General features: G+C 41.8%; 1 protein-coding gene across 1 annotated transcript in view; it reads left to right on the forward strand.

The window, feature by feature from the left end:
• Nucleotides 1-4224: 4224 nt before the first annotated feature.
• The window catches only part of LOC101604173 (elongin-B-like), a 57481-nt gene continuing 47525 nt past the window's right edge, over nt 4225-14180 (forward strand). Inside the window, 1 exon segment of the mRNA XM_045139922.1 lies at nt 4225-4274. Coding sequence (XP_044995857.1) covers nt 4225-4274 — 50 coding nt within the window.

Here is a 14180-nt window from a genome sequence, read left to right on the forward strand (position 1 = left end):
CCCTAGGCGACTGTGGCCCGGACGATAAGCAGCAGCAGAGGCGAAGGCGCTCCTTTGTCTCCAGACTTCCATCCCTGCCCCTACACTAAATTTTTGTTAGCGCTTTTCAAAATACAAAAGACTGAGCCAGGCGTGGTGGCTCACGCCTTATCCCAGCACTCTCAATAGGCAGAGGTAGGAGGATTGCCATGAGTTCGAGGCCACCCTGAGACTCCATAGTGAATTCCAGGTCAGCCTGGGCTAGAGAGAGACCCTACCTCGAAAAACTAATATATATATATAAATATATATATTATATATACATACATATATATATATATATATACACACACACACACATATATATATATGTGTGACTTAAAAATCATGTCTGAAGCTTGTCAAAATGCATATTCACAGGTCCCATCCTTAAAATTTTGATTGACTGGCTCCAAGGTGGGGCTCAGAATACACATTTTGTTTGGATTTTGGAGAGGGAAAAAACCACAAGGAGCTGCAAATATGGCACAGCACTAGAGTGTGATTTTAGTATATGAAAGGACCTCTGTTTAGAACCTAGCGCTTCCAAAAAAGTCCCATGACATTACTTGACCATTTTGAAGAGTTTTATGTGTATGGTCAGGTTCATTGGTGGCAAGTATATCCATATTGCTATGCAACACATCTGTCAAACTTTTTCATCTTGCAAGAGGGAAGCTTTATACATACTTCTCTCTCTTACTCCCTCCCTCAGTTCTTGGCAACAACCTTTCTACTTTCTCTTTCAAAGAGTTTTGGCTAGATATTGCATATGAATGGAATAACATAGTATGTGTCCTTTTATGATTGCTTCATGCCACTCAACTTAATGTACTTGCATTTTATCCATGTTCTAGCATGAAACAAGATTTTTGTGGTAGGGTCTCACTCTAGCCCAGACTGACCTGGAGTTCACTATGTAGGCTTAGGCTACCTTGAACTCATATTGATCCTCCTGCCTCTGCCTTCCAAATGTTGAGATGTGCCACCATGCCTGGCTCCTATGGATTTTTTTTTTAAGTAGGTTTCCATGTATTTAAAAATCCAGTTAGGGCTGGGGAAATGACTTAGCCGTTAAGGCATTTGCCTACGAAGCCTAAGGACCACAGTTTGATTCCCCAGGACCTACATAAGACAGAGGCACAATGTGGTGCATGCATTTGGAGATCATTAGCAGTGGCCAGAGGCCCTGGCATGACCATTCTCTCTTTCTGTCTATCTGCCTCTTTCTCTCAAATAAATAAATAAATAATACATTTAAAATATTTTTTTAAATCCAGTTAATGGGCTGGAAAGGAGATTTAGCAGTTAAGGCTCTTGCCTGAGATGCCTAAGGACCAAATGGAGACAGCAATAGTATCTGCCTCATAGAATGTTTTGAAGGTGTATGTATACCTACATATGAGTACAAAGACATTGCTTAGTGGTTAAGGCATTTTCTTGCAAAGCCTAAAGTCCCAGGTTGAATTCCCCAGTGCCCACATAAGCCAGATGCAAAAGGTGGCGCATGTGTCTGAAGTTCATTTGTAATGGCTACAGGTCCTGGCATGTCCATTCTCTCTCTAGCTGCTTTTCTCTCTCTCTCTCTCTTTCTCTCTCTCTAATAAATAAATAAAATAAAATATTTAAATAAAAGAATAATCAATCCACAAATAGGCTAATAAACTGAATAGACAGTTCTCACAACACAATGCAAATGCAAATGTCAAATAAATACTTGAAAAAGTGTTTGACATCCTTAGTCATCAGGGAAAAGTAAATTGGAATACACTTGAAGGCTTAAGAGATAGCTCAGGCATTGCTGAAAACCTTCTCCTAGTAGACCAGCTGACAGGAAGCTGGCAAAAGCTGCACTGCATGCAACCCTATGGGAGACAGAAGCCATCAGTTGTGAAAAAGTGGACACTGCAAGCCCCAAGTTTGGCCAGATAGGCTAAATGAGTCAACGGGTGCAATAGTAGCATGTCTGTTATGGGGGAAACCGAATGCTCTCTAACTGGACTGCAGACCTGCTCTATGGGAGGGAATACACCCCTGATACTGAAAACTTAGCCAAAAGCCTATGGCATGGGAGGTCATGAGCATTAGAAATGTAATGCCTGCTCTTACCTGGCTAAATGCATATATTATGCTCATCAAACTGCCCTGTAAGCACTTTACTTAATGCCCATACCCATATATTAATGCTACTCTCACTTTTGATTACAGAAGCTTCTCTTTTCAGATAGCAGCGACCACTGGGATGACCCTAAAGGCACCATAGATGTGGTGGAGGAATACTCAGCACTGAAACATCTCTCTCAATCCTTTCAAGGCTCAGAATCCATTGCTAAAGAGGTGATGGAAAGAATGTAAGAGCCAAAGGAAGGATAGGAGTGCTTACAATGCAATTGATCAGACATAAATTGGCTTTGATATCCATGACCTCACAGTACCTAGCACTACCTTCACAAGATCCTCATAATAGGAGGAAAAGATTATGATGACATAAAATAAAAGAAAGACTAATGGAGAGAGGGAGGAGACATGATGGAGTGTAGATTTGTGAAGGGGAAAGTGGGGGAAGAAAGGGAATTATCATGGTTTATTGTCTGCAAGTATGGAAGCTGTCAATAAAAAGGAAAAAAAAAGAGAGATAGCTCAGCAGTTAAGAGCACTTCGGGCACCAGCATGGTGGCCTGAGGGGACCTGAGACTAATGAATTCAAATCCCCAGTACCCACATAGTTATCTGGGCATGGACACCTCTGTGCTCATGCAGGATGCCATCTGTACACATATACACACACATGCATACACCACACAAATATACCATTCACACATGCACACCACATCGCAGTTAGTACACACATGCACACACACACACACACACACACACACACACACAAATTAAATTTGTGATTCCATCTCATCCCAGTTAGAATGGCTATCGTCAAGCAAATAAATGACAACAGGCCCTGGTGTAGGTGTGGGGAAGGAGGTGCAAATCGTGATTCACTGATGGTAGGCGTGCAAGCTCATGCAGCCATTATGGAAATAAGTGTGACAAGTGTGGAGGTTTCTAAAAGAAAACTGAAGATAAACTGTCATATGAAGCAGATATATTACTCTGGGGTATACACCTGAAGGACCCTAAGTCAACATACCACAGAAATATTTTCACACCCATGTGTATTTCAGGCCTTTTAACAATAGCTAGGAAATGCAACCAGCCTTGATGTCTATCACGGATAATTGGGTAAAGAATGTATAGTAGATATACACAATGGAATTTTATTCAGCCATAAAGAAAAAGGAAATCATGACATTTACAGGAAAATGGATAGAACTGAAAATCATTATGTTAGATGAAATATTCCAGAGACTGAAAGATAGATACTGCGTGAGTTAGCTCACATGAATAAGCTAAATTTGAAACTGTGTGTGTGTGTGTGTGTGTGTGTGTGTGTGTGTGTGTGTGTGTGTGGTGTTTATATGTATGTCATGAAATTAGAAAAGGAATTGTGAACTGGATGTGGTGGTGCGCGCCTGTAATCCCAGCGCTTGGGAGGCTGACGTAGGAGGATCACTGTGAGTTCGAGGCCTGCCTGAGGCTACATAGTGAATTCCAGGACAGCCTGGGCTAAAGCAAGACTCTCCCTTGGAAAACCAAAATGAATAAAAAAAATCATGAGAGGGAAGGAAGAGGTGTTAAGGGAGTTAGGAAATATGAGGACTGACAGAATAGATGTGATAAATTAGTACAGAGGAGTGAATAACTGTAGAAAAGAAGGAAAACAGACAAGAGAGGCCAATGAAGGAAAAACAAATGAGAATAAAGTATAATGGCGCATATATGTGAAGGTGCTGTGATGAAACCCGTTTTTGTATGCTAACCTAAATGTTAATTAAATTTAAAAAAACAAGAAAGGAGTTGGAGAGATAGCTCAATGGTTAAAGCACTTGCCTATAAAGCCTAAACACCTGGGTTTGATTCTCCAGTACCCACCTAAAGTCAAATGCACAAGGTGGTGCATGCATATAGCGTTGTTTGCAGTTGCTAGAGGCCCTTGCATGTCCATACTCTCTCTCTCTCTTCTTCTCCCTTCCCCCTCTCTCTGTTTGTATCACTCTGCTTGTAAATAAATAATAAAATATTTAAAAAGCAAGACTGGATCATTATAAATAAGAAAGACATATCAAACCCCAAACCCTTGCTCCCTAAAAGATGGAGCACAAATCCAGAGTAGTGCCTTGTGATCTTGTGTCCACTTTCAGGTAAGTAATACCATGCCTGGCTTCTAATATATATATCTTAATTAAGTAGTGTATTTATTTTTGTGAAATGTGGCACTATTCACATGCTGCTTAATATTTTAGTAAATATTTGCTTGATGAAAAACGACTATCAATTAAAATATATTGGGTTGGTTGTTTTGAAAAAATGATTTATGAAGCTGAGAGATATGATTTGAATGCCATCACCTCCTTAGACAGCAATTTCCTCTCCTGCATAGCATGAATTCTCTCTGAATGTGGCTTCCCAGAATAAGGATATGTCACAAAGCAGCACTTACATTGTCTTGATGAGCAAGCTCTTGTGAGGCCTACAAAGAGGCTTTGTAGAGCATCTGAATTTGGCCATTGCAATATATATATATATTTGCTTCCACAATATATTTGCCCAGGACAGAGATCCATGTTACCAGCTATGTTCCAACGGGGCCTTGACTACAGTTTGTTCATTTTGTGATTTAGTGCTTAGACCTATTAGAGTGCGGAGGTTGGGGTTTAACCTGCCCTTCTTTCATCATAGCCCACAGCTTCATGGTGAATACCAGCAATTCTGCTAAGGAGGGCCCTCAGTGGAGTGGGGCAGGGAGGAGAGAAATGATGGCAGCATCCCATGAATGTATCCATACAAAGTTTCTACTTAATAAAAATAAATAAAATGATCCATGTGTCTTTCCAGACCAGGAGTGTCATCCTCCATTTGCCACTAGATGGCCTATTGTACAAAAATAATTTTTGGGGCTGGGAAGACGGCTTCGTGGAGAACAAGCTTACCTTGCAAGGATGAGTACCTGAGGTCAGATCTCTAAAACCCATGTAAAAGCCAGACTCCTGAATCTCTCCTCTGACCCCCCCCACCCCAGAATATGTGCCACGGTGTGCTCAACCACATTCACACACATACACACAAGCACACAGGAAATAATAATTCCTTCATTCTAAAAATGACTGTTAAGACAAGAGAGATGGCTCAGTGATTAAGGAGCTTGCCTGCAAAGCCTAGGGACTTGGAAGTACCCACATAAAGGCAGATGCACAAGGTGGCACATGTGTCTGGAATTCGTTTGCAGTGGCTGGTTCCTGGAGGACCTGGCATACCCATTCTCTCTCTCTCCCTCTCATAATTAATTAAATATTAAAAAATAAAAACGAATGTTAGAACAATGTTCCCATCATGTGAGTATAGCCATTATGATTTTTAACCTTATCATAGCATACTAATGTATACTCTTCATATTTTTGTTTAAATTGGCTTACTTTCTAACTTCAATATACCTATATTCTTGTTTTTTATTTGTTTGCTTTCTTTTCTTTTCTTTATTTTATTTTATTCATTTATTTTTTGGTTTTTCGAGGTAAGCTCTCACTCTAGCCCAGGCTGACCTGGAATTCACTATGCAGTCTCAGGGTGGCCTTGAACTTATGGCAATCCTCCTACCACTGCCTCCTTAGTGCTGGGATTAAGGGTGTATGCCACCATGCCCGGCTTTTTTTTCTTATTTTTTTTAAGTATTCTCACTATATAGCACAGGCTGGCCTGGAACTCATGGTCTTCCTGCCTTACCTCCAGAATGCTGGCATTATAGGTATATGCCAATACACTCGGATAGCAAACCTATTTTAGAGCTAACTAGAAGATGAGGGAGGGGAAAGAGAAAAGTATACAGAGATGAAAGATGGTAACCCTAGACAGAAAGATGTGTCCCATGGCTGAATGGGAAGGAGTGACAGGGCTATAGTTGATGATCCACAACTCATGAGCAGGACGGTAAGGAGTAAGTGAAAGAGAAGGGTTTCCAAAACCAAGAGGGGAAACTGGGCCCAATACAGGGAAAGGAAAGCATGGAATCTGAGGGATACAGAGCAGATATGAGGCATATTTAGAAATGTTGGCAGAAGAAATTTACATTAGATGAGTCTGAGATGGGGTTAGGTAAACCAGAGGCTGAATGGAAGGCAGAACCCAAGGAAAATAGATGGAGATGGGGATGAAGATGGAAGCTAAAATCTTGTGCCAGATATGCTTGGAAATCTCACCCAATTCTACCCTCCTCCCTTTATGCCTACCTTTTAGCAATACTAAAATACTCTGTTCACTGTTTAATAACCAAGCTTCGGGTTGGGAGCTAATAGAACAGAGACTTAGCATGTATCACCTAGGTCCCTTGTGACCATGCAAGAACTTTAGAGTTCAAAATTGTTTGGACTTGAGAAAATCATAAACATACACTAGATGCTGTATAGCATATTCAGGGAGATCTGGGGCAACAGCCAAGCATCAAATATTAATAACCCAATATTAATATTTTGCAGTGAAATGGATGATTTATACATGGTGGGATAGATCAGCACCATGAAATAGTCTTGGGGGAGTTCAAGATAAGTTTAGATCCAATGATTTTTTTAAATATTTGTTTGCTTATTTACTTGTAAGCAGAGAGAGACAGAAGAGAAATACAGAGAGAGGGGGAGAGAGAAAGAATGGGCCCACCAGGGCCTCTAGTCACTGAAAATTCCAGATGCATGTGCAACTTTGTACATCTGGCTTTATGTGGATACTGGGGAATCAAACCTGGAATGATATACACTGCTGGCAAGCATCCTAATCACTGAGCCATCTCTCTAGCCTGAGTTTTTAATATTTGTAATTTATTTATTTGAGAGAAAGACACTCAGAGAGAGTGTATGGGTATGCCAGAGCCTCTTGCCACTGCAAATCAACTCCAAATGCATGCACCACTTTGTGCATCTGGCTTTATGTGGGTGCTGGAGAATCAAACCTGGGCTGGAAGGCTTTGCATGCAAGTGCCTTTAACCACTGAGTAAGCTGTCAAGCCTCTCAAATGACTTTTTTTTTCTGGTTTTTCAGGTAGGGTCTCGCTCTAGCTCAGGATGATCTGGAATTCACTATGTAGCCTCAGGGTGGCCTCAAACTCATGGTGATCTTCCTACCTCTGCCTTCCAAGTGCTGGGATTAAAGACATGCGCCACCACTCCTGGCTTAGACTTTTATTTTTGTTTCTTGTTTGTTTGTTTTTGTTTTTCAATGTAGGGTCTCACTCTAGCTCAGGCTGACTTAGAATTCACTATGTAGTCTCAATGTGGCCTTGAACTCATAGTAATCCTCCTACCTCTGCCTCCTGAGTGCTGGGATTAAAGGTGTGCACCACCACACCTGGCCCAAAAGATTTTTAATGTTTTTATTTATTTATTTTCAATGAGAGAAAAAAAGAATGGTTGCACCAGAGCCTCTTGCACTGCTTTGTGCATCTGCCTTTACATGGGTACTGGGGAATTGAACTCAAGCCATCAAGCTTTGTAAACAAGTGTCATTAACTGCTGAGCCATCTCTCCAGCCCCCAAATTATTTTTATGTTATTTTATTAAATTCTCCTAACTTCTATGCCATACTGCTTTTGTCAAGATGAGGTCTTGAGAACATGGTATCGATCTTATTACTGTTGACACCTTTGGTATATCTGCCTGAAATATACATTGGTAAAACCTTTCAATTTGCTAGGGTCATGTCCTCTCTGAGAGGACACATGGCACAGGACTGGGTGCATGGCAAGCTTACCAATACCTGGTAAAATGAATCTCCCTGATCTAGTCCTCCCATAGTCAATATTTAATCTGCCTTCTAAGAAGCAAAAGATGCTCTTCTGGTGAAGGACTATAATCTGGTTATGAATATAAATAAGAAGTAGCTGGGATCAGGGTTGTACTTAGGAAAAATTCATTTATTTATTACCAATTCAACAAATATTTCTGGGGGATTACTCTGAAACTAGCCCTGTATGAATCACTGAGAAGCTGTGGGAGGCATCGTGTGAGCACAATTGTAACTCTGCCATTGAGAAATCCCTAGTCTACAGGAGAGGACGAGTTGCTCAACACACCTTCTATGAAACAATAGAATGAGTGCCAGATGAGGGGCACTGGGCAAGCAAGAACTTGAAGCAGGTGTGCTCTCTGCCCAGCGCATTCACACTGGGCATGGCTGAAGAGGCTAATATAGGAACTGGGATTTTAGAAATCACGAAACAGCAGCTCCCACTGCTTTATAACCCAGGGAGTTCGGGTCTTTGTTAAAATGGGTTTATGAAGGTTTGAAAACTGCTTGCTGCATGAGCATTAGGACCTGTGTTGGATTCCTCAGCACTCACATAAAATGCTAGTCATTATGATGCATTCCTGTAATCTCAGTGCTGAAAAGGCAGAAATAGGAAGGTCCCAGAGCTTTCTATATGCTAGTCTAGCCTAATAAGTGAGCTCTAGGTTCAGTGAGACCCTGTCTCAAAAATATAAAGTGGAGCTGGAAAGATGGCTTAGCAGTTAAGGTGCTTGTCCACAAAGCCAAAGGACCCAGGTTTGATTCCCCAGACCCCTGGACCTACATAGGCCAAATGCACAAAGTGGCACATGTGTCTGGAGCTCATTTGCAATGGCTAAAGGCCCTCATGCACCCATTCTCTCTATCTGCCCCTCTCTCTCAAATAAATAAATAAAATATTTAAATATATATATGAGGTGGAGAGCAACTGAGGAAGACACACTAGTCAGCCTTTTTGACTCTGAATGCACATGCATGTACACCAGCACATACATATGCTTCCACACATATATGAACATGCAACACATGCACACATACACAGGCATTCACATGCAAGATAGGGTTTTTGAGGTACTGAGAGCTTCCTCTGTACCCAACAAGGAGAAAAACAAAGCCATGCCAAGGTGCTTTCAGAGCTTAATGAGCACCATCTTGAATCCCATAGGAGCAAAGAGTCATGGTCTCCTGGCTGATGTTGTAAAACATTCTTTGACATGAGAACTCCCAATACAGACCGTCCTGCCCCAGTAACCTAATTCTTCAAAGAGAAGGGCTTTACTTAGAACCCAGAGGCAGTTGAAGTTTTCCAATGGCTAAGGCTTTTGGTTTGTCTCTTCCTTGATCTGGCCTATTTCAACTTCACTGTGAGGGCAACACAAGGTCCTATATCTATGGGGATACCAGATAACTAGGTATATGGAAAGTAGTTAAATTAAGTTAGAATATCAATGTAAAGTGCTCAGCACTTGTCTTAGTCTATTTTCTGTTTCTTTAGCAGAATACTGGAGACTAGGCAATTCATCAAGGAAACAAGTTGTATTTACTTCATGGATCTGGAAGTTTAAGAACAAGTGGCTGCATGTGACGAAGGTCTAGAAATGCTTCCCTTCATGGTGGAAATGTGGATGGGAAAGTGAGTATAATCAGAAGAGGCTAGAGGGCAGCCTTGTGGCTGGAAAGATAGGGCTTTCTGGTTAAGGCACTCACCTCCAAAGCCTAAGGACCCAGGTTCTGTTTCCCAGGACCCACATAAGCCAGATGCACAAAGTGGCACATATGTCTGGAGTTTGTTTGCAGTGGTTGAAGGCCCTGGTGTGCTCATTCTCTCTCTCTCTCTCTCTCTCTCTCTCTCTCTCTCTCTCTCTCTCTCTCTCTTTCTCTCTCTCAAATAAATAAAATATTTTTAAAAGGAGGGCAAGCCTTGCTTTATAACAACCTGCTTGAATTTTAATAAATTCCACCCATGAGTCTACAACCCCATGAAACCGAGCCAGTGTAGTCAAAGCTTCTGTTTGGGAAGATGATACTCAACATGGAGATTTCTAAATCCCATTATGATGCCAGCAAAGTCTAGAGAAGGAGGCTGGGCCAGCAGTGCCTTGACCAAGTCCAACGAATTACTCTCACAAAGATCTCCATGAACTACTTGCTAGTAAATTCAATGGGCTTGTTTCAGCCCTTATCTTCTGTGACCTTCTGATTGTGTTAACAAGGCAAAGCTGGTACAGCTGAACCTTTCTCTCCTTCATGAGACACTTCTTGGCTACATGACACCACACTTGGCATGATTTCTCCTCCCTGCTGGCCATTCCTTCTGTCTCTGCTTTATAAGCAGTTTGTACTCCATCCCTCTCTAACGTATTAATAGTCTTTGGGATTCTTTCATAGGAAGACTTACATTCTAATTGGACACTCACCCATTGGCAATCTCATCCACCCCCTTCGCTTCATCAGCCCATTTGCTCATGACTGCTAAATCCCTTGTCCAGATCTCTCTTCTGAGCTATATGTCCATAAAATTGGGCATCAGCTAGACATCTCCACAGAGATGTTTTACAAGCATGGACCCAGTTCAACTTACTCTTCCTACTCCCACTCACAAATAAAAGTCCTCCTCATATGTTCCCTACCTCTCTCTCCAAGCTCACTTCCAGGGGAATTATATGTGCCCGTTTCTACTTCTACATTTGTAAACTCTATATGTGTACATTTCTGGGTTTCTAACATTATCACATGAATCCAATCTACCACCATTTGTCACTAGTAACTATTGTTTTCTTCCTGTTGTTGTTGTTGTTGAAATGTGAATCCACTATGTTGCCCATTATGGTCTTGAACTTTCGATCATCCTGCCTCAGTCTCCCATGTGCTTGAATACAAGTATGTTCCCAGCCCATTTGCAACAGTTTCTTAAAGTTTTATTTTATTAATTTGAAAGAGAGAGGGAGGGAGAGAGAGAGAAAGAGAAAGAGAGAGAGAATGGGTGTGCCAGTACCTTCAGCCAATGTAAACAAACTCCAAACACATGAGCTACCTTGTGTATCTGGCTTATGTTAGTCCTGGGTAATTGAACCTTGGTCCTTTGCCCTTGCAGGCAAGTGCCTTAACTGCTAAGCCATCTCTCCAGCCCCACATCAGCTTTTATAAGAGTCAAGCTTTATCCAGCTTTCCCCTCTTCAGTCCACTCTTCACACTAAAGATGGAAAGTGTTTTCTATAGTGGCAAAAGTGATCACCTTGAGCAAACATTTTGGTAATGCCTCAGTATTTAGGTAATGATGATTCTGCCTCATATTTACATATAATTTAGTAGGTGTCAGGCATTCCTTTGAGATATACATTGCCAGTATCCACTGAAAAACTGAGGGCTACTTACAGGTGTGTGTGTGGGAGTGTGAAACTATAAGCCACATTCAGATTCCTGACCTTTCAGATACTGCATGGGATAAGAAATTGTTATTTTAAGATGGCAAGCTTGGAAGAACTTTCTTACACAGCAGTAGATAAAATACACTGTCATGGGTGTGAAAACCTTTTTCTCTGTCCATAATCACTTACCTTTGTCTCTCCCCATGAGAGCAATGTGGAACTATCCCTGAATCTGAAAAGGGGACAAAGAGTTGTCATATTTCCCTGCCTGTGTGCTGCTTAAGCTATTCTTTGCCTTTTTTTCTCACTCTGGCAGCTTCTTACTTTCTCAAAGTTGGGTTCTTATATTGTGCCCAGTTGGAGTCACATGCCACCTTCTAGCACTCCATTAGCACTCAGTGTACATCTCACTCCTAAGGCATAACAGATTCCTTCCTTGTCCAGCCAAGTTGCACTTTGAAGGAAAATCTATGTCTTAACTATTTATCCAATCCCAGTGTCTGTCTAAGGGTTCCTCAATGAGTGAATAAATGGGTAGATGGATCTAAGCTGGGAGATGATACCTGTCTTCTTTGATCACTGGCAGATCTGAATTGCCTCGCACAGTGCCTTGTACATAGTGTGCATGTTCAGTATGTTTTTTTGTTTTGTTTTGTTTTTTGTTTTTTTGGTTTTTCGAGGTAAGGTTTCACTCTAGCCCAGGCTGACCTGGAATTCACTATGGAGTCTCAGGGTGGCCTTGAACTCATGGCGATCCTCCTACCTCTGATTCCCGTGTGCTGGGATTACAGGCATGCGTCACCATGCCTGGCCTCAAAGTCTATCTCTCTTTAAGCAGTCTGCTGTCCTAGAACTACTCGTCCCAACCTTCCTCTAGTGTTTTTGTTTGTTTTTTTTTTTTCAAGGTAGGATCTCGCTCTCTAGCCCAGGCTGACCTGGAATTCACTATGTAGTCTCAGGGTGACCTCAGACTCACAGCAATCCACCTATCTCCACCTCCTGAGTGCTGGGATTAAAGATGTGTGCCACTACGCTGGGTCCAACATTCCACTCTTTTATTCCATTTTGTTGTAGTGTTGGGGATGTAAACAAGAAAGTTTCACACCACCCATCCCCCTTCTAATCTTTTTTTTGTGTGTGTGTGTTCATGTTTTTGTTTTAACTTTTAAAATATGTTATTTATTTATTTGAAAGACAGAGATAAAGAGAGAGAGGGGTAGTGATAGAGAGAGAGAATGTAGACAAACTCCAGAAACATGCTCCACCGTGTGCATCCAGCCTTATGTGGATACTGGGGAATCAAACTTGTGTCCTTTGGCTTTACTGGAAAACACCTTAACCACAAAGCCATCTCTCTCCAGCCCTTAATGAATTCTTTTTCTCTTTTGTTTCTTTCTTTCTTTCTTTTTTTTTTTTTTTTTGAGGTAATGTCTTGTTCTCTAGCCCATGCAGACCTGAAATTCACTATATAATCTCAGGGTAGCGTCCAACTCATGGCAATCCTCCTACCTCAACCTCCTGAGTACTGGGATTAAAGGTGTGTTCCAACATGCCCAGGTTGTAATGCATTCTTTATTTTTTTTTGGGGGGGGGGCGGTTCGAGGTAAAGTCTCGCTTTAGCCCAGGCTGACCTGGAATTCACTGCAAAGTCTCATGGTGGCCTTGAACTCATGGCGATCCTCCTATCTCGGCCTCCCAAGAGCTGGGATTAAAGGCATGCACCATCATACCTGGTTTATAATGCATTCTTTTTTAAAATTAATTAATTAATTAATCATTTGACAAGGAAAGAGGGAGAGAAAGAAAGAAACGGAGAGAGAATGAATGGATTCACCAGGGCCTCCAGTCACTGCAAATGAACTCCAGATGCATGTGCCCCCTTGTGCCTCTTGCTATCATGGGTCCTGGGGAATCGAACATGGGTCCTTTGGCTTTGCAGGTAAATGCCTTAACCACTATGCCATCCCTCCAGCCCTTATAATGCAATCTTTATAAAGGATTAAACCTACGAAAATGTTCTCAACCACACTTTTAATGTGAGTGTGAATATGTGTGTATGCGTGAACACACACCCATGGCAGGGCCTCTTGCCACTGCAAACAGACCCCACTTGCTTGCACCACATTTTTTTTGCATTATGCAGGTGGCTGGGGAATCAAACCCATGCTGGCAGGCTTTGCAAGCCAGCACCTTTAAGTGCTGAGCCATCTCCCCAGCTCCCTCAACCACACTCCTCAAACTAACCTGACACAGTACTTCTTTCCTAATACATTTGCCAACTTTAGCCTGATGTGGTTGCATACCCTTGAAATTCTAGCATGCAGAAAGTGGGGGTAGAAGGATTTTGAGTACAAGGCCAGTGTAGGATATGTATCAAGAACCCTTCTCCTGCTCTCTTACTAAGAAGAATGGATACACACATCAATAGATCTTTCTAAAGACCAGGCTTATCCCCTTTTATTGATACTGTTCTCACTTTTGGTTGGAGAATCTGGAGGAGAATTTGGGTGAGATCAAGGATACATCAATACTTGAAGAAGAGAGAGCTGACTGTCTACCAGGAGATGGGTCACCTCCACCTCATCTGCCAGGCCCAGAAGTCATTATAGAGGAAGCAGTGACACAACACTGCTCTCATGGCTAGCCTGAAAACCAATTCCAGGGAGAAGGCAATGGACAATGGAGTCATTCAAATCTCATCAAAACAGAGATCCAGAGTCTACAGAGGAAGCAACACTAAATCAGATCTCTATCTTGCACACCAAGGCTCAGGGAGGATCACTGAAGAAGGGGCAGAAAGATTATAAAAGTCTCAGGGTGAGTGGGAATAGCCTAAGACACCATGTTTCTCCCATCCCTGCAGAGACTCAGTGAAGCCTTTAGGTGCCCACACTGAATACCAATAACCCC

This window comes from Jaculus jaculus, chromosome X (assembly GCF_020740685.1).
Source record: "Jaculus jaculus isolate mJacJac1 chromosome X, mJacJac1.mat.Y.cur, whole genome shotgun sequence".
Lineage (NCBI taxonomy): Eukaryota > Metazoa > Chordata > Mammalia > Rodentia > Dipodidae > Jaculus > Jaculus jaculus.